The sequence below is a fragment of the Helianthus annuus genome, chromosome 12 (genome assembly GCF_002127325.2).
Source record: "Helianthus annuus cultivar XRQ/B chromosome 12, HanXRQr2.0-SUNRISE, whole genome shotgun sequence".
Classification (NCBI taxonomy): Eukaryota; Viridiplantae; Streptophyta; class Magnoliopsida; order Asterales; family Asteraceae; genus Helianthus; species Helianthus annuus.
Window position 1 is genome coordinate 56,434,092 of NC_035444.2, and position 25,299 is coordinate 56,459,390.

General features: G+C 43.2%; 1 protein-coding gene across 1 annotated transcript; it reads right to left on the reverse strand.

Annotated features, from left to right (window-relative positions):
- Positions 1–8,686: 8,686 nt before the first annotated feature.
- Positions 8,687–9,571, reverse strand: LOC110892884. The gene has a single exon (XM_022140019.1). It carries the CDS (start codon positions 9,569–9,571, stop codon positions 8,687–8,689), a length of 885 nt encoding a protein of 294 aa, XP_021995711.1.
- Between the last annotated feature and the right edge of the window lie 15,728 nt (positions 9,572–25,299).

A 25,299-nucleotide genomic window follows, 5' to 3' on the forward strand; every position in this document is an offset into this window, starting at 1 on the left:
TAGGAATGCATGGACATAATATTAAAAGAGTTTATGGTCGTGAATTCTCAATGATCTTATTCCTTCAACAGATCCTTTTAAATAGGGAGAAATACAATACCTATCTATCTCTAATTTAGGTAATACGATCATAATATAATTTACAAGAGATCAGGTATATCTAAACAATAATAATTCAAATATTATTCCTAATAAAATATATCGGCTAAGACTCCCCCACAGTTTGAGCGGGCGGAGGACAGACGCTCAAGCTGGAGCGAAAAGACTGAAATAATTGACGAGCAAGCCCTTTGGTAAAGATATCCACATACTGCAAGGTGGATGGCACATGTAAAACTCGAATCTGTCCGACGCGGACTTTCTCACGAACAAAATGGATATCTATTTCTATGTGCTTCGTTCGCTGATGCTGAACAGGATTATCGGACATATATACTGCAGAAACATTGTCACAATAAATCACAGAAGCCTTCTGAAGAGGAAGATGCAGCTCAAGTAGTAAGTTACGAAGCCAAGTTGCTTCAGCCACAGCATTAGCCACGCCACGATATTCTGCCTCTGCACTGGGGCGTGAAATTGTTGGTTGCCGATTTGAAGACCATGAAATCAAATTATCACCAAGAAAAACACAATAACCACTAGTCGAGCGACGAGAATCGGGGCACCTACCCCAATCGGCGTCTGAGTAGGCAACCAAAGAGTGTGTAGGGGATTTTCCAATACGAATACCATACGTAATCGTGCCCTGTAAATACCGTAAAATACGCTTCAGGAAGGCAAAATGAGGATCCCGTGGAGCATGCATGAACAGGCAAACCTGTTGAACAGCGTATGAAATATCCGGTCGTGTAAAAGTAAGGTACTGTAATGCGCCAGCCAGGCTGCGGTATAATGTGGGATCATGGAAGAGAGGACCATCGGAGGCACTAAGCTTTGTTGATAAGTCAACCGGAGTCGTGCAAGGTTTGCAAGAGGACATAGAAGCTCTTGAGATGATGTCCTTCGTATATTGAGCTTGATCCAAAAATAGCCCAGTAGATGTCCTAGTTACTTTGATCCCCAAAAAATGATGTAGTTGACCTAAATCGGTCATGGCAAACTCGCGTGATAGCATACGAATAATATCCTGTAATAACTCATCTGAGGAGGCAGTGAGTACAATATCATCAACATAAAGAAGTAAATAAGCAGTCTGAGGGCCCCGAGAGTGGACAAATAATGAGTTGTCACACACACTGCTACGAAAACCCTGTGATAAGATATGAGTGGCAAAACGAGTGTACCAGGCCCGAGGGGCTTGCTTAAGACCGTAAAGGGACTTTTTCAACCGACATACAAAATTAGGATAACGTTTGTCGACAAAACCCGGGGGTTGATGCATAAATACCGTTTCGTTTAAATTCCCATGCAAAAAAGCGTTTTTGACATCCAGTTGATAAGACGGTCCGTATAATAGCCGGTTTAACAACCGGACTAAAAGTGTCCTCACAGTCAATTCCCACTGTTTGAGATTTCCCATTAACAACCAAACGTGCTTTGTGTTGGAGATGTTGTCTTCAGCCCAACCCATTAAGGCTAGTCAAGAATTAGAGAGAAGATGGGAAAGGGTTCAGCCGGCCCTAACCCTAATGGGCTTTAAGTGTTTTAAGCCTAGTTGTTTAGTTACTTGTTTAGCAAGGGACTAACCCTAATTCTAGCCTATAAATATATCTCTTGTACTTGTAATCATGATCACTCAATAAAATACAAACCCTAGTTGCCCCCGTGGACGTAGGTTACACACTGTGACCGAACCACGTAAATCTCGTGTCTACTTTTCTTGTTGCTTTCGTTTATTGATCGTGTGTGTGTGATCTAAATCCTAACAACTGGTATCAGAGCTCAGGCTCTTGATCAAGAACACACACCAGCCGCCCACCACCTCCTGCCTCCAGCCGCCGCCGCAAACCCTAATTAGGGTTTCGCCGCCGCCACCTAGCCGCCGCTAGGGTTTCCACACCGACACCCACCGACCCGCTGCAGTTTCGCAGCTTTGCTCCAGGGCAACCGGGTACCGCCGCCGCCACCTAACCCAGATTAGGGTTTTGCCAGACGCCGCCTACCATCTTGCCGGAATCGCAGAACCGCCGCCGCCGCTAACCAGATTAGGGTTTCCAGCCGCCGCCGCTCAAAAAGAAGGGTTTCTTTACCGATTTTCGCTGCTGCGTTTTTTCGGATTTCCTGCACGTTTTTCGAGGTCAGATTTCAGGGTTGTTTTTTTTTCAGTTTATTCTCTCACGATTCTCTGGTTAGTCTCTGTTATTCAGCAAAGATGTCTGACGATGGAAAAGTCAGAATTGAGAAGTTTGATGGGAAGAATTTTGGATGGTGGAAGATGCAAATCAAGGATTTGCTGATACAGAAGGATCTGGATGCAGCCTTAGAGCCTCCTCCTACACCTATAACGGATAAGTGGACAGCCATTGACAAGAAAGCTATGTCAACTATCAGGCTCACTCTTTCTATGAATGTTGGCTACAATATTTCTGAACAAACCTCAGCACGAGGAATCATCGAGGCTTTGTCAAATATGTATGAGAAGCCGTCTCCTGCCAACAAGGTGTTTCTGATACGGGAGTTAGTCAACACCCGCATGAAAGAGGGAAGTTCTGTTATTGAGCATATTAATTTGTTTAATTCTCACTTGTCTCGTTTGAATTCAGTAAAATTCAAGATAGATGATGAACTGCAAGCATGCCTGCTCTTGTCCTCATTACCTGACAGCTGGTCAGGAACTATTACTGCAGTCACTGGGGCAGTTGAGACCCTCACTTTTGCTAAAGTTCGTGACTTGATATTGAATGAGGACTCGAGAAGGAGGAATTCTGGAGAGACAAGTTCGTTGCTCAGTACTGAGGGGAGAGGGAGAAGTAATAATAGAGGTGGAAATAGAGGAAGGTCAAAGTCAAAACGAAGAAGCAAGTCAAGACCAGCAAAACCGAGAAAAGACATACAGTGCTGGAACTGTGATGAGCATGGGCACTTTAGAAGTCAGTGTACTAAACCTCATAGAGACAAAAAGGAGGTGAATGCTACCACAGCCTCAGATTCAGAGGATGCCCTTATTTGCTGTGTCGAAAATACTGTTGAAGACTGGATTATGGATTCAGGAGCATCGTTTCATGCTACTTCTAGCACAAAGAAGATGAAGAATCTACGAACAGGTAACTTTGGTAAAGTTCGTTTGGCTAATAATCACAGTCTTGATATTACAGGAATTGGAGACATAGACTTAAAAACACCATTGGGAACCGTTTGGACCTTGAAGAATGTTCGGGTCATTCCTGGTTTGAAGAGGATGTTGATATCCATTGGTCAGCTTGATGATCAGGGATATGATGTCCACTTTGGTAGAGGACAATGGAAAGTTGTTAAAGGCAGTATGGTCATTGCAAGAGGAAAGAAGAGAGGTACACTATACATGGTTGAGGTACCAACTGAGGGGGTTAATGCAGTATCTGATGGGCCGAGTCTATCAAAGTTATGGCATCAACGACTCGGGCACATGAGTGAAAAGGGGATGAAGATGCTTGTTACCAAGGGAAAGCTTCCAGAACTGAAACAGGTCGAGTCTGAGTTTTGTGAACCGTGCATCCTTGGCAAGAAAAAGAAGGTGACTTTTGTGAAGACAGGGAGAGCACCAAAAGCTCAGAAATTGGAGCTGATTCACTCAGACGTGTACGGACCGACTTCAGTTGCTTCACCTGGAGGATCTCGCTATTATGTGACCTTCATAGACGATTCAACACGCAAGGTATGGGTTTACTTTCTTAAACATAAATCTGAAGTTTTTGATAAATTTAAGAAATGGAAAGCTGCTGTTGAACTTGAAACTGATTTGAAGGTGAAATGCTTGAAGTCTGACAACGGAGGTGAATATATCAGCAAAGAATTTACAGATTATTGTGCTGAGAGAGGGATCAGGATGATAAATACAGTTCCAGGAACTCCGCAACAGAATGGGGTTGCAGAGAGGATGAACAGAACACTATGTAAGAGAGCCAGGAGTATGAGATTGAATGCAGGGCTCCCAAAAATGTTCTGGGCTGATGCGGTTAACACCGCGGCTTATCTTATCAATCGTGGGCCTTCAGTACCGTTGGGATTCAAGATTCCTCAAGAAGAATGGAAGGGAAAAGCAGTTGAGTATGATCACCTGAGAATCTTCGGGTGTAGTGCTTATGATATTGATCTTGAAGGTGACAAGTTAGATGCCAAAGCAAAGAAGTACACGCTCGTTGGATATGGGTCTGATAAAATGGGCTACAGGCTTTGGGATCATGAAAGCAGAAAGCTAGTCAGAAGCAAACATGCTGAATTCAATGAAGCAGAGCTGTACAAAGACAGGAATTCAGAGAAGTTAGAGGTTCAGAAAAAGGTGGTCGAGTTGACACTGACGGTTAAAAGAATGAACCAGTTATAGAACCTGAATCAGATTCTGAAGATGACACAGGACCAGAGGTTGAAGGTGGATATAATGAGACAGGGGAAGTCTCTAACAGTGGGAGCTCAGGGAATGAAGAAGAACAGCCTCCACAGCAGCCTGACCCGTCAGAAAATTGGGTCAGGAGATCCACCAGAGTTAGTAAACCGCCTAATAAATATAATCCTTCAGTTAATTATATTCTCTTGACAGAAAACGGTGAACCAGAAAGCTACTCTGAGGCAGTCAAGATGAAAGATTTTCTCCAGTGGGAGCATGCAATGAAGGATGAGATGAGCTCTTTAGAGAAAAACAAGACTTGGGTCTTAGTAAAGCTTCCGGCAGATAAAAGAGCTTTACAAAATAAATGGGTCTTCAGGGTCAAAGAAGAACACGATGGTTCTAAACGGTACAAAGCCCGTTTAGTAGTCAAGGGGTTTCAGCAGAAGAAGGGAGTTGATTATGATGAGATTTTCTCTCCTGTGGTGAAGATGACTACCATCAGGTTGGTTCTTAGTATTGTAGCCGCAGAAAAGTTGCATCTAGAGCAGTTAGATGTGAAAACAGCTTTTCTACATGGTGACCTAAATGAAGACATTTATATGGCACAACCTGAGGGATTCAAGGTTGTTGGGAAAGAGAATTGGGTCTGCAAATTGAAGAAGAGTTTATATGGTCTTAAACAGGCACCCAGACAGTGGTACATGAAGTTTGATAACTTCATGGAGAGGTCAGGGTACAAGAGATGTCAGATGGACCATTGCTGCTATTTGAAGAAGTTCAGCAATTCTTATATCATATTGTTGCTTTACGTTGACGATATGTTAATTGCAGGTTCTGATATGAAAGAAATAAGCAGGTTAAAGAAGCAAATGTCCAAAGAATTCGAGATGAAGGATTTGGGTCCAGCCAGACAAATACTCGGGATGAGTATAACCAGAAGCAAGAAAGATGGCTCAGTGACACTATCCCAGGAGAAGTACATCGGGAAAGTGTTAGAGAGATTTGGTATGAACAGTGAGAAGACCAAGCCTAGAAACACGCCTTTAGGAAGTCACCTCAAGCTTACTAAAGAACAGTGTCCCAGAACAGAAGAAGAAAAAGCTGATATGGCTAGAGTTCCATATGCATCTGCTGTAGGAAGTCTAATGTATGCTATGGTATGCACGAGACCTGACATAGCACACGCAGTTGGAGTTGTCAGTCGCTTTATGTCAAATCCGGGAAGAGAACACTGGGAAGCAGTTAAATGGGTGCTTCGTTATTTGAAAGGTACGTCAAAGATGGGGTTGTGTTTTAAAGGAAAGGATGTGGTTCTCAAGGGTTATACAGATGCTGACCTGGGTGGCTGTAAAGATACATTTAAAAGCACTACAGGATATGTCTTTACAGTGGGAGGAACAGCAGTGAGTTGGATGTCCAAACTTCAGAAAAGTGTGGCTTTATCTACTACAGAAGCTGAATACATGGCAGTAGCTGAGGCTAGTAAAGAACTAGTATGGTTGAAAGCTTTTCTGAAAGAGTTAGGGAAGAATCAAGCTGACTACCCGTTGTATTGTGACAATGAAAGTGCAGTGAAACTTGCAAAGAATCCCGTTTATCATGGGAAGACGAAGCACATAGGGATGAGGTATCATTTTGTTAGAGGATTGATCAGTGAAGGATTAATCAGTTTAAAGAATGTCCCAGGTGCTAAGAATCCAACAGATATGTTTACCAAGGTTGTGGTGCTGGATAAGCTGAAGCTATGCATAGCTTCAGCTGGCCTTCAGGAATAATGTTGAGAAGGCGGGGTAACTAGGGGGTTTTGAAGATCAAGGGGGATTTTCATTTACAGAAGTACAGAAGAGATGGTGCAGTTCGAGGTCCGAAGACACCAAGTGGGAGATTGTTGGAGATGTTGTCTTCAGCCCAACCCATTAAGGCTAGTCAAGAATTAGAGAGAAGATGGGAAAGGGTTCAGCCGGCCCTAACCCTAATGGGCTTTAAGTGTTTTAAGCCTAGTTGTTTAGTTACTTGTTTAGCAAGGGACTAACCCTAATTCTAGCCTATAAATATATCTCTTGTACTTGTAATCATGATCACTCAATAAAATACAAACCCTAGTTGCCCCCGTGGACGTAGGTTACACACTGTGACCGAACCACGTAAATCTCGTGTCTACTTTTCTTGTTGCTTTCGTTTATTGATCGTGTGTGTGTGATCTAAATCCTAACACTTTGTACAATTCAAGTGACCCATCAGATTTAAATTTGTGGCGAAATAGCCACATACAACGAATAACTGGTCGATCTTGTGGTCTAGGCACCAACTGCCATGTATCATTTTCCTGTAAAGCACTAAACTCAGCCTGCATAGCATGTAACCAATGAGGGTCGGCAAAGGCCTTGGCATAAGTAGTGGGAACTGGTGAAATAGAGGTGGAGAGCAAGGTACGATGAGCTTTAGACTTGGTAGTCATGGGGTGGGTGTTGATTGAGGAAGTAGGCTGAGATATGTGGGAATGTGAGGGAGCAACCGTAGGAGGCGATGTGGGCAGGGAAGGAGCGACCGTAGCGGCATGTGACGGGAGGATAGTGGTGTTGGGTTTCGGGCGTCGTTGATAGGTTCGTATGATGGGTGGAGTTGGTGTGGTCGTAAGGGATTTGGAGACGGGTTGGGTAAACGTGAACCCTGGTGGGATAACATCATCTAGGAATGAGTAAGTAGTGGGTGGGGTAGGAATGGTATAGGGGAAAGTGTGTTCATTAAAAGTTACGTGACGAGATATGATGACCTTACCGGTAGTCGGGTCAAAACAACGATAACCGCGAAAGTCAGGAGGGTATCCCAAAAAAATACATCAAACGGATTGGGGGTGTAGTTTATGTGGTTGGGTGGCGGATGTGTTCGGATAACAAGCACACCCGAAGACATGTAAGTGGTCGTATGTAGGATGGCGGAGATACAAAGCAAAGGTCGGGGTGAAAAAGTTGAGTCGATTAGTGGGAAGAATATTATGGAGATAGGTGGCGGTGTGAAGTGCTTCAACCCAAAACATAGGTGGTAACCGTGCATGAATGAGCATGGAGCGGATGATATCACTTAGTCGACGAATCATTCGTTCCGCACGACCGTTTTGGGAAGATGTTTGGGGGCAAGAAAACCGAAACAAAAGACCATGTTGTTGGGCGAAATTTTTAAAGGCATGGTTATCAAATTCGCCCCCGAGATCACACTGAAAAGTTTTGATGTTGCGGTTGAATTGGGTGGTTATCATTCTGTGGAATTTGGTAAAGGTGGGAAATGTCTCGGATTTGTATTTTAAAGGATACACCCACACAAAGTTTGAGAAATTATCGATTAATACCATATAATATTTATAGCCAGTTTTGCTAACGATAGGAGATGTCCACAAGTCACAATGTATAATATCAAATGGAGAAAATGTAAAGGAATTTGATTCATAAAAAGGTAAACGTTTGCTATTAGATAAATGGCATGAAGAGCAAAAAGAAGAGTGCTTATTCGAATTACAAGGAAAACCAAAATTTCGAGATAAAACATCTAAAACTTGTGCTCTAGGATGTCCGAGGCGGTCATGCCATGGTAAAGTCGTGGACGCAATGAAGCAAGCTTGTGGCGGAAGGGTAGGTGGAGTGACTGGATAAAGATCACCCGTGCTATTGTGGCGGGAAAGGAGTCGTCCCGTTTTGAGGTCCTTCAAGGAAAAACCAAATGGATCAAATTCAAGAGAAACATTATTATCACGGGTAAAACGGCGGACGGACAATAAGGTTTTGATAATGTGAGGACTATAAAGTATATTGGGTAGTATATAAGTTCGGTTATACATGGGAAGGTAACCGGTGCCCGAACCCTCAATTGGTAAACACTGTTCGTTGCCGACTAACAGTTTAGTGTTAACAGTAAATGAATTTGGGTGTCGAATCATACCTCGATTGTCTGTAGCATGACGTTCAGCGCCTGTGTCCATAATTGGATACGGATCCGGGTAATTGAGTTGCATGGTATTGAAGGCTTGGCTGAGATCCGACGGGCTCAACGCATCATACTCGGTTGTGGGAGGTGCTCGGTTGTGGGAGGTGCTGGACCATAAGTGGGCAGACCTGAGTAACCTGTGTAATGGGCTGCGGAGTTGTTCGGGGCTTGATTTGGCCGCCATGTGGTTTGGGTCGGATAGGGACAAGGTGGAGTATTCCACCAAGCCCATTGTGGGTAAGCCTATGAGTTCTGGAATTGCCATGAAGTCCCCGTAGGGTTCCCCCGGTAGCCACGTCCACGTCCACCCCGTCTACGGTAATTTTGACCATGTTTTCCAAGACCCCGGCCTCGATAATTGGACTGGTAGGAGCCTGAGTTGGTTGCAGTTGTGTTATCAGGTGAGGATGTTGCTGCAGAGGGCTGTTGCGACTGGGTTGTTGAGTTTGGGACGGTTGAGGCGACTAAAACGGATGAAGATTGCTGCTGACGAGCAGCCTGACGGATGACTTCATCGTTTAGCATGGATCTGGCAAGATCCCAATCTACATCCTGTGAGTTAATTAAAGAAGCTGTGGTGTCATATTCTTGAGAGAGGCCACGAACCAATTGAAGTACTAGACGTGATTCCGTCACCGGCTCGCCAACATCGTCGAATTGATTTGCTATATCCTTTAATTGTTTGCAATAGTCGTCAACTGAGCTACAGGCCGCAAGGGTGAGGTTTACGAACCGTGTTTCAAGAGCTGCTGCTTTGGCTTTCTTATTGCTAAGAAAGATTTTTTCAAGCTTTAGCCAAGTGGTACGGGCTGATGCATCTGTGTCAAGAATTCGAGTAAGTAGGTCATCAGAAACTGTGCTATAAATCCATTGGGAGACCAGAGCGTCTAATTCCTTCCAATCCGTATATGTTGGATCAGCGGAATCTGGTGGTGGGGTGTCATCGATGTGATTGATGACCCGATATGCAACTGAATGAAACTTGAACAACTTTACCCAGGAGGAATACGTAACAGAGGTGCCATCAAGGGTTCTGATTTTTGATTGTATGTTTGAGATAGAGTAGGCAGGATGAAGGGTGGGGGTCGTCTTAGGATTGGAGGAGGACTGCTGATCAGGTTTGGTCATAGTGACTGCGGCCAATAAGTGTTCAGAACTGAGAAGAAAAGAACGACAGAAAAAAAAGAAGGATGATATACAGAACCGAAGCTCTGATACCATAAAAGAGTTTATGGTCGTGAATTCTCGATCTTATTCCTTCAACAGATCCCTTTAAATAGGGAGAAATACAATACCTATCTATCTCTAATTTAGGTAATACGATCGTAATATAATTTACAAGAGATCAGGTATATCTAAACAATAATAATTCAAATATTATTCCTAATAAAATATATCGGCTAAGAAATATATGACCCATGCAATATCATGTGTGCCATTTAGTGTTATTGAATTCATTTATGTCATCATCAATAGGTTTACCAGAATGACAGAATCCATATGCAAAGTCTACAATCTTGTTTTGAGGTAAGGATGTCTCGCACTCGCAAGGAACTTCATTATATACATGCTCTTAGACTTGGACTAGATGTGGCGATTTCCGTCTTAGAGGAGATTTAGCGGTGATCTCTACCAAGGGAGTGTAACACTGTGTTCCATAACTGGTCTCATTTTCATCACGTATCCATTGCTCATCACCCATTGGGTTCATGGGTTTCTTTGCGGGTATCGTGTATACTCGTTTATAATATTTATATGGCTGTTAGTTACCCATTTGAATTTTTGTTACCCGAAACTCAATCTTAAGCTCACCTATAAACGACATGAAATGTCAAATACCCAATTATACTTATAATAATTCTATATATTTTACAATTTCATGTTTCTAACAAAATCATAATACCATTTATTATATATTTTCTGAATTATATAATATATTCGGTTTCGATGTGAATAATAAGATATCACCTATCATGAAAATGTCTTAGAATTAATATTATACGTACTTGTGTTTGTATTACTTTTTTACTTAGTGAATTACTCACTTGAGTTGTTTCAAACATTTTCAAACTATAAATTAGAAACACGTTTTTGCATTATATACTTGTAACATGTGCATTGGGATCCTTTCAAAAAACAAATTTGTATTTTTCACTTTCAATCCAATTGTTTTTTTTTGTTTTGTATTTTTAACCCCTTTAGCTTTTTTAAATTTAACCCAAAGCTTTTCAACTTTTCAATTTAACCCTACTTTTTTATTTTCAACTTTGGTATCCCCATACTTTTCATCTTTCGCAAGTTTTCGTTTTACGTTTCGTTCTAAATTTTACGAGTCAACATGCAGCAACATGCGTGTGAGGTTCAACATTTTTTTGCCTGTTTTTTCCCGTTTGATAGGCAAGTCGCAACGCGTCTATTTACCTCCGTTTGACAAGTTTGTCGCAACATGCGGATCCTAAATCGACTTATTTATTCTTTTCTACGTTTTACGTTTTTGTCTAATTGTTTCATTAATCAAGAACGAAAGTTGGGGCCTCGAAGACGATCAGATACCGTCCTAGTCTCAACCATAAACGATGCCGACCAGGGATCAGTGGATGTTGCTTTTAGGACTCCGCTGGCACCTTATTAGAAATGAAAGTTTTTGGGTTCTGGGGGAAGTATGGTCGCAAGGCTGAGACTTAAAGGAATTGACGGAAGGGCACCACCAGGAGTGGCACGATGATGTGTAGAGTGCACCTTGTGCACATAGTTTGGAGCGCAAGGTGAGCCACACGTAAAGGCTAGTGTACCGTAATGTAGTTAACGCAATGTGTTTAGGGTATAATGATGCCCAAGCACAGAGCCATGATTCAGGTCGCATTACCCACCTGCGTTGTAACACCCCGTGTTTTCGAATGTCAAAGTCAAAGTCAAAGTCAAGTTTGACTTCTTTGACTGTAATTAGTGTATTTTATGTTTTAATAGTTGTATTATGTGGAGTAAGTGTTATTAATCAAAGAAATCGAAGTAATCGAATATTTATTGACGCGAAACGCTTTACGACTGTGAATAGTAGGAAGTAACAATGCGATAAAGTCAATCAATCAATAATCAAGCTAATCGAATCATCATCGAACTCGAAACTCGGATTATGCGACTTTGGTATTATTTATACGTGTGTGTGTGCCTTATGTGTTGCTTGTGCATGTTTACTTTATGTTATGTGTGGTGATCAATCGAATCGAAACTCGAAACTCAATCGAACTAAATCGCAATCAAATCGAAATCGAATATGGAATATAGATGCTTGTATGTAGATATAGTAGTTGGGACTAAAAGTAATTCGAATAGGAAACTCTATCGTATTCGTATCATCTTCAATCAAAATCGAAATATCAGAAATCGTCGCCCTGAACAATCAAAACAGGCTGTTGATCGATCAGGCTTTTAGCCGATCGAACAGCCCAGCCGATCGGACAGACTTTCCGATCGAGCAGGCTGTCCGATCGGGATGCCTGGCCGATCGGCCAGCCCTTACCTCTTTTGGAAGCCTATAAATAGCCCTGTCATTGTCATTCTTTCCACTTTTGGAAACTCTCTGACCGACCAGCTCGTGTTCTTCACTATTTCTCAGATTTCTCTCAATCCCGGTAAGATTTCATCCTAAATCTTGTACTTTTTTGATCTATGCACACTCCTACACCTTTCTATCTTTCAAATCTTGATTTCTAACCGTGAAATCATCAAGATCTAAGTGTTCTATGATGATGTCATCATGGTGTTCTTCAAGAACTTCAGGTATTGGCTTCAATCCACCAAGAATCACTTGGATCTAGCTGATTTCCACATAAACAAACAAAGATCTGTGGAAGATCTGAACATTTACACGGTATGAAGGATTGAAAGAAGGATTTCCAACTTTCTTTCAACTCTTTTACACTCAATGCCTTCAAACCGGTAGAAACGGAGCTTGAGCCAACTCACTAATCATTCTAATGGTTGTGTGGTTCAAGATTCGAATTCTATCAACGAGGTTCACCGATTTCGGGTTAAACGTTAAACTACCGTTCCGAACCGTTCACCGGCCGGACTTGGGTGATTCCTGTCCGAGCAGGGGAAATAAGTAAGAACGAAGGTTCCGTGGTTCAGCTCGTTGTTGACCGATCAAACAATCAGAACAGCCAAGTATTAGACGAACAGGCCGACCAGGTCAGGATGCTGACCGATCGAACAGGCTGTTCGAACGAATAGCCCAACCGATCGGACATGTCAGCCGATCGACCAGGCCAGCCGATCGGCTAGCACATGGCCCCACACTTTGACAATTTCATGAAGTCTAGTATTGAACGAAGTGATGTTCGATCGAACGAATGTTTGATAACATTACTCTTCGGATCATGAGATACTATGCTTCAACAATTAATCGATTTTCAACTCGTTCGACGTATGGGAGTGCCACCCGATCGAACATGCTGTCCGATCTGGTGACATCCAGCTGAGGATTTATTACTGAAGTACCTGACCGATCGGTTAAGCCAACCGATCGAACGGCCCGTTCGATCGATCGACCTGAAAGGTAAGGACACTTCAATGTTCTCAAATACTACAACGAAAACTTCAAAAGGACAAGCCATCATACACAAACACATCCTACTCAAAGGAAGAAACAATCCACTCGAACAGTCCAACCGATCGAGCCTACCGGCCGACCGAACAGGCTGTCCGAACGGACTGTCAAACCGAACGAACAACCCGTCCGATCGAACCTACAGTTCGATCGATCAGGCTGTTCGACCCATCAACACTTGTTTCCATTTTACGTGTTACTCATCGTTATGCTATCGAACTATTCAGGCTAACCCTACTCTCAAGCGCTCCTTCAATCCATCAATCGCTGTGAGTATACTCGAACCCTTTTTGCTTTAGCACTTTTGGGTGTTACATACGTTACTTATCTAAATCATAATCGAACACACTGCTCAATTATTTAAACGCTAACCGTTCTACATGTATTACGTGACTAAATAAATGCTTGTTGTTATGTTTACACGTGGAATGCTGTCTACCTGCCTTAACGACGTAGTACTATAGTTTGGACTCAGCACCCGTTCACTCGGGGGTTGTTAAGGACCATTACTTGCATGGATTACGGTGGTAATCATGTATTGCGAACTGCCTCGGGCAGTCAACCCGCAGTCATTGGTATCAATAGATCCATGTCGATAACTAACATGCTTCGTTTTCCTCTGTGTACGTGCTGGTTATGCGTAAACTATTTCGAACTCTATATGCTATTATCAAACTTGTATGCTCACTTTTACATTATATGTATTAACTTTATTTTAACGTATGTGACAGGTGTTTAAGGTGTTTACTTGCTAGGGAAGCGAGGCTAGAATAAAGCTCTAGAGCCCCCCAACAAATAGTTGTCTGCAGTGGTCAAACTAGGGGTCTTTAGAAGCAGAAAAACAATATTTATTTTTATATTTGAATCTGAGTTGTCGGAACAGAGTATTTGACTAGTTGTCATCTGTAATAATTTGTTTTAATGTTTGGGATACGGTATGGGACGTATTATTAAACTTAATGGTAATGATAGTTGTTGTGGAAACTTCTGGATAATCTGTTTCGCTCAGTGGCATGCCCCGATGATTCCGCCATCGGTTGGGGTGTGACAGATTGGTATCAGAGCCATAACTATAGGGAATTAGGCTAGACACGATCTAGTCCGGGTCGCTGTCTTAGAGACCTAGACTATAGTTAGGAACTAACAGACCAAGCTTATGTGCTATACCCAACTATTTCTCGCTATCACTGCACTCGAATTTCCAAATAGAGTCAAGCGATTTAGTCGGGATTAGGTGTGAAAACCGCAAACTCTCGACTAAATTGCTTGGTCAATGCTGATTTTATCAATTTATCAATGATTTCCTCATTATTTTCAATAACGAACGAGGAGAATTATACCAAATCAGGAGTGAAATCCATATTTTGATGAATAATCTCCTCGATTTTGCTAAAACAAGGAAGAAGTTGCTAAGCTAGGAGTGAAACCCTAACCTTGACAACTTGTTCTAAATTTTATTTTATCTCACCAAAGCCTCGATGGACTCCAACGACCTGAACTCACGAGTATGACCTAGGGAATGCGTGTTGAATGCCCAAGAGTCGAGGCAGAAACACGATCCCGAAAGTCGAAATGTGACAACAAGTCTATTGTGAATAGTCGAATCGCTTTGGGTAGTCGATGTCTAATAGCCGCAGACAATCTATCTCTCAATTTTATGTGTTCCGATTCTGAGCCTGCAGCTGTCACCCTGATAACTCGTCGATTTTGTGTGTTTTGTGTGTATTTATCTGTTTATGTGTTTAAAATTTTGAAAGTTCCTCGATTTTTGCTATCACTTCGATCGACACACACGACTCGCATTGTTATTCTATCTCAAGACGGTAACAAGTCGATGTAACTCTAGACGATAATATACTATGATATACGCTTATGCTATACTCGACATGCTATACGATTGTGCTATACTATTTCGATGTACTGAACGCGATTGCCATAATCGAACGACACGCGAGCTTTGAATGACAGGTTTCTGTATTCTGACTGCATCTGTGCTTATGTGCTTATGTGCTTCTGTGATTCTGTGCCCTACGTGCTTATGTGCTTCTGTGACTATGTGATTTGGTGCCTATGTGTTTATGTGATTCGCGTTTAATGTGTTCCTGATCTTTAGTAAGTCGTAGACATGTGAGGTGAGGTGAGGTTCGATTTGTTGTGTCTAGGCCTACGCCGATATCTGTTGTAGACCATGTCATCATCTGGACACCGACACCATCTTACCCGTCAAGAAAAGCGAGACCATCGTCTTGCTGCTATCATCGCCAAGCAAGTGGCAAAAGCTGTGAGCGATGTGTATGAAAACGTCAGCAAATCTTCCGAGGAGTCGAGAATCGAAGCTCCTAAAGATGCTGCCAAGACTGTTTTCAGCTTCAAACAGTTTAAGGCATGCAGACCAAAAGAGTTTACCGGAGAAGATGGCCCTACCGCCATGTTTCAATGATTTGATTCGGTTGAAGTCACTCTGCGCCAAAGCGGCTGTCCGGAAAATCTCCGTACCCTAAATGCGACCGGCGTCTTCCAGTCCCGAGCTCTAGACTGGTGGACGGCCGAATGAAACAAACGCGGGAATGATGCAGCTTATGAGCTGACTTCGGAAGAGCTGAAAGCCATCATGATGGACGAATTCTGCCCTCCCCATGAACGCCAAAAGCTGGAGGACGAGTTTTGGAACATCAAGCAGAAGGACGGAGACAACGCTGCCTTGACTGCTCGTTTTAAGCAGCTTAGCATTATTTGTCCCAATCAAGTCAAGACGCCAGACATGGCCATCAAGAAGTACATTCGAGCTCTACCTGACTGTGTTGCCGACTTTTTTCACGCCGCCAAGACATCATCAATTGAGGAGACTTACTTGCTTGCCGCCGAGATCAATGACAAACGGGTAAAATCTGGTGTATGGGATAAGCCCTCCAAGTCTTTGCATCAAGCTACTACTGCAGTAACCGCCGACACCACCTCTGCTCAACCATCCAAGTCATCACGTTGAAGGAAGAAGCACAACAACAACAGCTCCAGCAACAAGACCTATGCTGTCACAACGACCACTGCTGATCCTCTGCAAGCCGTACAGACTCAGCAGCAGTTGCATCACCGACCAGCTCCAGTGACCAATGCACCGCCAGCAAAGCGTGCATACACAGGTCCCCACCCGCTCTGCCCGACATGTTCATATCATCATCCGGTGGGACTCGCCTGTCGTTTCTGTGCTCACTGCAACCTCTACGGTCATTTCACTGCGAACTGTCGCTATGGTCCCCGAAACACCGTAGCTCTTGCCGCCGCTCATCAAGATCTACTCCCAGCCCCTCAAGGCCAACACGCAGCTCAAGCTCCCACGATCAATGATCGAGTCTGCTTTGCATGTGGAGACCCTAACCACTTTGCAAACATGTGCCTGAACCGGGTTGTGAAGCAAGAGCCCCAACAGCAGCAGCAGCAACAAGCAGCCCGTGCCAGAACCTTCAACATCAACGCTCGTCAAGCCCAGGCTGACAACAACGTTGTTAATGGTACGTTCCTTGTGAATGGTATTTATGCATCGTGTTTGTTTGATACTGGAGCCGATAACTGCTTTGTGTCATTTGAATTCGAGAAGCTGCTTAGTCGTAAGCGCTCTTATCTTCCCTCGTCATTCGAAGCCGAAGTCGCTACTGGAAGAACTGTCGCCGTTAATTCTGTTCTCCGTGATTGTACCCTTGAGCTCAACAATCACATCTTCCCAATCGACCTTATTCCGATGCAGCTCGGAAGCTTCGACGTCATAGTAGGCATGGACTTTCTTCGCGAAAACCATGCTGAAGTTGTGTGCTTTGATAAAATGACTCGATTTTCGCTCGCGAACGGTGATCTACTATGTGTGTACGGTGAAACTGCTTCGAAGGGTCTCAAACTCATGTCATGTGTCCAAGCTAGCAAATATCTCCGCAAAGAATACAGAGCTTTCTTGGCTAACATTGTAGTAGCGGAGAAGGAAAAGAAAAAGAAGGCTGAAGTCAAAGACGTTCCAGTGGTCCATGAATTTCCTCAGGTGTTCCCTGATGATCTTCCTGGACTACCGCCAAGTCGTGATATCGACTTTCGTATCGACCTCATTCCTGGAGCTAACCCTGTAGCCAAAGCCCCTTATCGACTCGCGCCATCCGAAATGAGAGAACTCTCAAACCAACTCCAGGAGTTACTTGAAAAAGGCTTTATTCGCCCGAGCACCTCTCCTTGGGGCGCACCAGTCCTTTTCGTTAAAAAGAAGGATGGGTCGTTCCGGATGTGCATCGACTATCGGGAGTTGAATAAGTTAACCATCAAGAACCGTTACCCTCTGCCTCGAATCGATGACTTGTTTGACCAGCTGCAAGGTGCTAAGTGTTTCTTGAAGATCGATCTACGTTCAGGCTATCATCAATTGCGCATTCAAGAGGAAGACATCCCTCAAACCGCTTTTCGCACTCGATACGGCCACTACGAGTTCGTTGTTATGCTGTTTGGTTTAACTAACGTACCAGCGGTTTTCATGGATCTGATGAATCGCGTGTGTAAGCCATTTCTAGACCGTTTCGTCATCGTGTTCATCGACGATGTATTGATCTATTCCAGGTCGAAAGCCGAACACGCGCAACATCTACGTTTGGTTCTCAGCTACTCCAGGGGAATCAACTTTATGCCAAGTTCTCCAAGTGCGAATTCTGGCTGGAGGAGGTTCAGTTTCTGGGTCACATCGTTAATAGTCAAGGAATTCATGTCGATCTCGCGAAGATTGAAGCAGTTAAGAGCTGGATTACGCCTAAGAACCCATCTGAAGTTCGTTCTTTTCTCGGACTAGCGGGCTATTATCGACGATTTATTGAAGGATTCTCCAAAATCGCTGTGCCGCTTACCGCCCTTACTCATAAAGACAAGTCTTTTGTTTGGGGAACTGAACAAGAATCTGCCTTTCAAACCCTCAAGTGTATGCTTTGCAATGCTCCTGTGCTCACATTGCCCGACGGAAACAACGACTTCATTGTCTATTGTGATGCTTCCAACCTAGGTCTTGGTTGTGTTCTTATGCAACGGGACAAGGTTTTAGCTTACACATCTCGACAGCTCAAAATCCACGAGAAGAACTATACAACCTATGATCTCGAGCTAGGCGCAGTTGTTTTTGCATTGAAGATTTGGCGACACTACCTGTATGGTACCAAGTGTATGATCTTTACCGATCACAGGAGTTTACAACACATCTTTAATCAGAAGGAACTTAACATGCGTCAATGCCGATGTGTAGAACTTCTTAACGATTACGACTGCGAGATTTGTTATCACCCAGGCAAGGCAAATGTCGTTGCCGACGCGCTCAGTAGACGGAGCTATTTGCTCAGTATTCGCAATACCCAAGCTCGGCATAACCTCGAAACCCTTATCCACGAAGCCCGACATGCTTGCTTTAATGAACGCACTCTGAAGAGAGAGAGGATTTATCACGATGGAGCTCAGCTTGTAAGCAAATCAAATGGGATCTTCTATTATCTAGACCGAATTTGGATCCCTAAGCGGACCAATTTGCGAAAGATTCTAATAGATGAAGCCCACAAATCCCGATATTCTATTCATCCCGAAGCCGATAAAATGTACCAGGACCTTCGCTACAAGTACTGGTAGCCGAGCATGAAACGGGATATCGCCCTTTATGTTGGAAGTTGCCTGACTTGTGCGAGAGTTAAGGCTGAACATCAACGACCTTCTGGCTTACTCGAACAACCGCCAATCCCTATATGGAAGTGGGAGAGTATAGCTATGGATTTCATAACCAAACTTCCGCCCACGCCATCAGGTCACGACAGTATTTGGGTTATAGTTGATCGTCTGACCAAATCAGCCCACTTTTTGCCAATACGAGAAGACTACAAGGTAGAACGACTAGCCTGAATCTACATCTACGAGATCATTTGTAATCATGGTACGCCCCGCGACATCATCTCTGACCGTGATGCTCGGTTTACTTCGCGATTGTGGGAAACGTTTCAAGCGGCTCTTGGTACGACACTTAATCTAAGTACCGCATTCCATCCCCAAACCGACGGACAGACTGAAAGAACGATCCGTACTCTTGAAGACATGCTCCGTGCGTGTGTCATAGACTTCGGTGGTAGTTGGAACAAGTACCTGCCGCTAGTCGAATTCTCGTACAACAACAGTTATCATGCCAGCATCCAAATGGCACCATTCGAGGCTCTGTATGGAAGAAGATGTCGATCGCCTATTGTGTGGCAGGAGATCGGTCACTCGCAATTAACCGGTCCTGAGCTTCTACAAGAAACAACTGACAAAATCCTTCAGATTCGAGACAACTTGGTGAAAGCTCGAGATAGACAGAAAAGTTACGCCGATAGAAGATGCAAGCCCCTAGAATTTGACGTTGGCGACTACGTACTCCTAAAGGTATCACCTTGGAAGGGTGTGGTCAGATTCGGCAAGAAAGGTAAACTAGCGCCTCGATATGTTGGACCTTTTAAGATTCTGGAAAGAATCGGAAAAGTCGCCTACAGACTCGAACTACCGGAGGAACTTAGTAATGTCCACCCGACTTTCCATGTGTCAAACCTCCGAAAATGCCTAGCTGACCATGATCTGATTGTACCTCTCGACGACCTTCAAGTCAATGAAATGCTACACTTCATGGAGAAGCCTGTTGAAATCATGGATCGCCAAACCAAGCAACTCAGACTCTCGCGCATCCCTATTGTGAAAGTCCGATGGGAAGGCAAACGAGGCGCAGAGTTCACTTGGGAACTCGAAAGCGACATGAAGGCGAAGTACCCGCAGTTGTTCAAGTGAAAGTCTAGAGAGTGAAGTTCTCCAAGATGATTCACGGTGCTGTACAACTTTCAGCCTAATTTCGGGACGAAATTCCCTAAACAAGGGGAGGCTGTAACACCCCGTGTTTTCGAATGTCAAAGTCAAAGTCAAGTTTGACTTCTTTGACTGTAATTAGTCTATTTTATGTTTTAATAGTTGTATTATGTGGAGTAAGTATTATTAATCAAAGAAATCAAAGTAATCGAATATTTATTGACGCGAAACGCTTTACGACTGTGAATAGTAGGAAGTAACAATGCGATAAAGTCAATCAATCAATAATCAAGCTAATCGAATCATCATCGAACTCGAAACTTGGATTATGCGACTGTGGTATTATTTATACGTGTGTGTGTGCCTTATGTGTTGCTTGTGCGTGTTTACTTTATGTTATGTGTGGTGATCAATCGAATCGAAACTCGAAACTCAATCGAACTCAATCGCAATCAAATCGAAATAGAATATGGAATATATATGCTTGTATGTAGATATAGTAGTTGGGACTAAAAGTAATTCGAATAGGAAACTCTATCGTATTCGTATCATCTTCAATCGAAATCGAAATATCAGAAATCGTCGCCCCGAACAATCAAAACAGGTTGTTGATCGATCAGGCTTTCAGCCGATCGAACAGCCCAGCCGATCGGACAGACTGTCCGATCGAGCAGGCTGTCTGATCGGGATGCCTGACCGATCGGCCAGCCCTTACCTCTTTTGGAAGCCTATAAATAGCCCTGTCATTGTCATTCTTTCCACTTTTGGAAACTCTCTGACCGATCTGCTCGTGTTCTTCACTATTTCTCAGATTTCTCTCAATCCCGGTAAGATTTCATCCTAAATCTTGTACTTTCTTGATCTATGCACACTCCTACACCTTTCTATCTTTCAAATCTTGATTTCTAACTGTGAAATCATCAAGATCTAAGTGTTCTATGATGATGTCATCATGGTGTTCTTCAAGAACTTCATGTATTGGCTTCAATCCACCAAGAATCACTTGTATCTAGCCGATTTCCACATAAACAAACAAAGACTATGGAAGATCTGAACATTTACACGGTATGAAGGATTGAAAGAAGGATTTCCAACTTTCTTTCAACTCTTTTACACTCAATGCCTTCAAACCGGTAGAAACGGAGCTTGAGCCAACTCACTAATCATTCTAATGGTTGTGTGGTTCAAGATTCAGATTCTGTCAACGAGGTTCGCCGATTTCGGGTTAAACGTTAAGCTACCGTTCCGAACCGTTCACCGGCCGGACTTGGGTGATTCCTGTCCGACCAGGGGAAACAAGTAAGAACGAAGGTTCCGTGGTTCAGCTCGTTGTCAAAATACCTCGATATAACGTCAAACAATCAGAACAACCAAGTATTAGATGAACAGGCCGACCAGGTCAGGATGCTGACCGATGGAACAGGCTGTTCGAATGAACAGCCCAACCGATCGGACATGTCAGCCGATCGACCAGGCCAGCCGATCGGCTAGCACATGGCCCCACACTTTGACAATTTCATGAAGTCTAGTATTGAACGAAGTGATGTTCGATCGAACGACTGTTTGATAACATTACTCTTCGGATCATGAGATACTATGCTTCAACACTTAATCGATTTTCAACTCGTTCGACGTATGGGAGTGCCACCCGATCGAACATGCTGTCCGATCAGGTGACATCATGCTGAGGATTTATTACTGAAGTACCTGACCGATCGGTTAAGCCGATCGATCGAACGGCCCATTCGATCGATCGACCTGAAAGGTAAGGACACTTCAATGTTCTCAAATACTACAACGAAAACTTCAAAAGGACAAGCCATCATACACAAACACATCCTACTCAAAGGAAGAAACAATCCACTCGAACAGTCCAACCGATCGAGCCTACCGGCCGACCGAACAGAAAACTTCAAAAGGACAAGCCATCATACACAAACACATCCTACTCAAAGGAAGAAACAATCCACTCGAACAGTCCAACCGATCGTGCCTATCGGCCGACCGAACAAGTTGTCCGAACGGACTGTCAAACCGAACGAACAACCCGTCCGATCGAACCTACAGTTCGATCGATCAGGCTGTTCGACCCATCACACTTGTTTCCATTTTACGCGTTACTCATCGTTATGCTATCGAACTATTCAGGCTAACCCTGCTCTCAAGCGCTCCCTTCAATCCATCAATCGCTGTGAGTATACTCGAACCCTTTTTGCTTTAGCACTTTTAGGTGTTACATATGTTACTTATCTAAATCACAATCGAACACACTACTCAATTATTTAAACGCTAACCGTTCTGTATGTATTACGTGACTAAATGAATGCTTGTTGTTATGTTTACACGTGGAATGCTATCTACCTGCCTTAACGACGTAGTACTATAGTTTGGACTCAGCACCCGTTCACTCGGGGGTTATTAAGGACTATTACTTGCATGGATTACGGTGGTAATCATGTATTGCGAACTGCCTCGGGCACTCAACCCGCAGTCATTGGTATCGATAGATCCATGTCGATAATTAACATGTTTCGTTTTCCTCTGTGTACGTGCTGGTTATGCGTAAACTATTTCGACTTCTATACGCTATTATCAAACTTGTATGCTCACCTTTACATTATATGTATTGACTTTATTTTATCGTATGTGACAGGTGTTTAAGGTGTTTACTTGCTAGGGAAGCGAGGCTAGAATAAAGCTCTAGAGCCCCCAACAAATAGTTGTCTGCAGTGGTCAAACTAGGGGTCTTTAGAAGCAGAAAAACAATATTTATTTTTATATTTGAATCTGAGTTGTCGGAACAGAGTATTTGACTAGTTGTTATCTGTAATAATTTGTTTTACTGTTTGGGATACGGTATGGGACGTATTATTTAAACTGAATGGTAATGATAGTTGTTGTGGAAACTTCTGGACAATCTGTTTCGCTCAGTGCCATGCCCCGATGATTCCGCTATCGGTTGGGGTGTGACATGCGCAAAGTCCTACTTTACGCTAGGCATTGAGAGCGCAATGTTGATGAATTATATGCATATATTTGACAAGTTGATTGAGGTTAGATTGTACGTTTAAACGGTAAAAGAAGTTAACTCCCAAGTGAGTCGATGTAACAACCCTCGGTAAAACCAACACCCTCATAGTAGTTCCGACACCCTAGTATATCTTAAAATGTCCCAATATGTCTTATATTATACCCGTATGTGAAAACCAAGCTCGAAATAGATCATAACATATAAAATAAATTAAAAATAAGAAAAATGGAGTTGAGGCGGGCCGCTTAGACCCACCCCAACCATTCACGCGGGCGGTATCAGGGTTGAACCTGACATCGTTGATTTCTTTAGTTCAAGCGGGCCGCGTAAGAGTTTATGTTACTTAACGCGGGCCGCGTAAGATCATGAAACGCGGAGGCATCCTAAGCTGACATGTGTCGACATCGTGGCGAGTCTACAAGCTGACCCAGCTAAGCTATTCTGTTGACCAAGGTTAACGCGGGCCGCGTAACCCTGGCCTGTGCTTTACGCGGGCCTCGTGGAGACCAGATTTCAGCACTATTTAAGAAGGCCATCGGGTTTCACTTTCCGTCGTTCACAATTTCACTCTCAATCTCACTTTCTGAATTAGAGGCATTATAGTCGGGTATTATTCCCCTAAAATAGCGAGGTTCTGCTACGATGTAAGTATTATAACCCCTGGAGACGTATTAGATACTCTACCCGATTGATCTAGGGTTCCGTAACGGCTGTCGTGGTTCTGCCCGACGTAGTCGTTGGAATGCCGTCTCGGGGAGGGTATTACTAATGTTAAAATGGGTTATTATACTAACACACGTGCATTTGTGTAATTTATAGATTATTCCCAGGACATCCTTACTGAAAACCCTAAAACAGCAATGTGAGTTGATCCACTTTTTGTAAACCTTTTGTTACTATTTTTACAAAACCTCATTAATTAAATATATATAAAGCAGTTATTGAGTATTTGTAAAGAATACAATTATAGTGGGTATGTTGGGGTTTTGTATACAAAATTTGTTACTGGCGTGGTAACATTCCACAAGTTGAGTATGACAGTACCACTGATGTTAATTGTTATTTCTTGGAAACAAATGTAATTGCGGATGTGCCCTCAATACTGTAAAATGATTGGTATTTCAACTTGATTAAACTGGGATTCACTCACTAGTATTTCCCACTGACAAAATGTTTTTAAAACGTGTTTCAGGTAATAAAATGTGAAAGCCAAATAGAAGCCAGCTGGACAGCACTAAAGCCTTGGAAAAGTGGCAATAAAGTTACCTAAAAAGAAATAGATGTTTTTCTTAAATAAAATAGGGTGTATCCCTATGAAATTATGTGTACTGAAAACTTGGGTTTTACCCATGTGTTTAATATTATAAAATGTGGTGGTTTACTCTGATAAAATATTTCCTAACTACGGTTCTGATGAAAATTTCCGCTGCCAAATTGAATAAATAACGTGATACCACCGAAACTGGCTCGCGACCGCCCGTTCCCGGGAATTTGGGATCGGGGGCTGTGACAGAAGGTGGTATCAGAGCTATGCCACTGATTCAGCCACAGAAGTGTTTTGCTGACATCAAAATTCAAAGTGTTAGGAAATAAATAATGAAAATACGTGCATAATTGTATTTTCTTGTTATGTGTTGTGTTATCTGACTATCTGTTAGTTTACAGTATGAGCGACCAAGGACCATCTGACGCGTATCGTCAATTGTCTGGTTCGCCTAGGAGCGAAGGCACCTCCTCTTCTCAGCCTGCCCTCTCAGGGTACTCTGCTGATACGGAAGAAGGAATCTTTGTGTTTAAGGCTCAATTTGAAGAGCCATTTCCTCAGAAAAAGAGGGGATGGTTCAGTAAGGGAGCACACGAACGTAGAAAACGTATGAAAAAGTTGCAGGAACAGCGAGTGTTAGCCGCAGCCAAAAGAGAAACCGATGCCTATGCCCAGGATATGCTCAATAGGAGTATAGCTAATATCCACATTTTAGCAACCACTGCAGCTGACCCAAACCTGGAGCAAATGCTAGCACCCCAACCACAACCACCAATTCCTTCCTGTTCAACCCATGGAAATAGAAAACCTTGGAAATCAAGTAGAAATGCATGATTTCAACCCGGAGGAGATACCTAGGGTACCTGCACCAAATCCCCTAGACCCAAACGATTACTACCCCTGGTGGGACGATGTTAGGGACTATGTGCAACGTTACCCGATACAGGAAAATGTGCCAATACCCAACTTAGGAGCCTACCCAAGGTTAGATCCTCAAGATCCCTACAACGTTAGTGATAGGGAGATCTTGGAAAATCCCTACCCATACCAGGCCCCTATACCTCCATACCAGGAACCCGCACCCCAGATTCCGAACCCAGTCCTAGAACCTGCACCCCCAATGAGTG

Bases quoted from the DNA above. Each gene is read 5' to 3' on its own strand.
- LOC110892884 (XM_022140019.1), bottom strand. From the start codon at position 9,571: ATGACCAAACCTGATCAGCAGTCCTCCTCCAATCCTAAGACGACCCCC.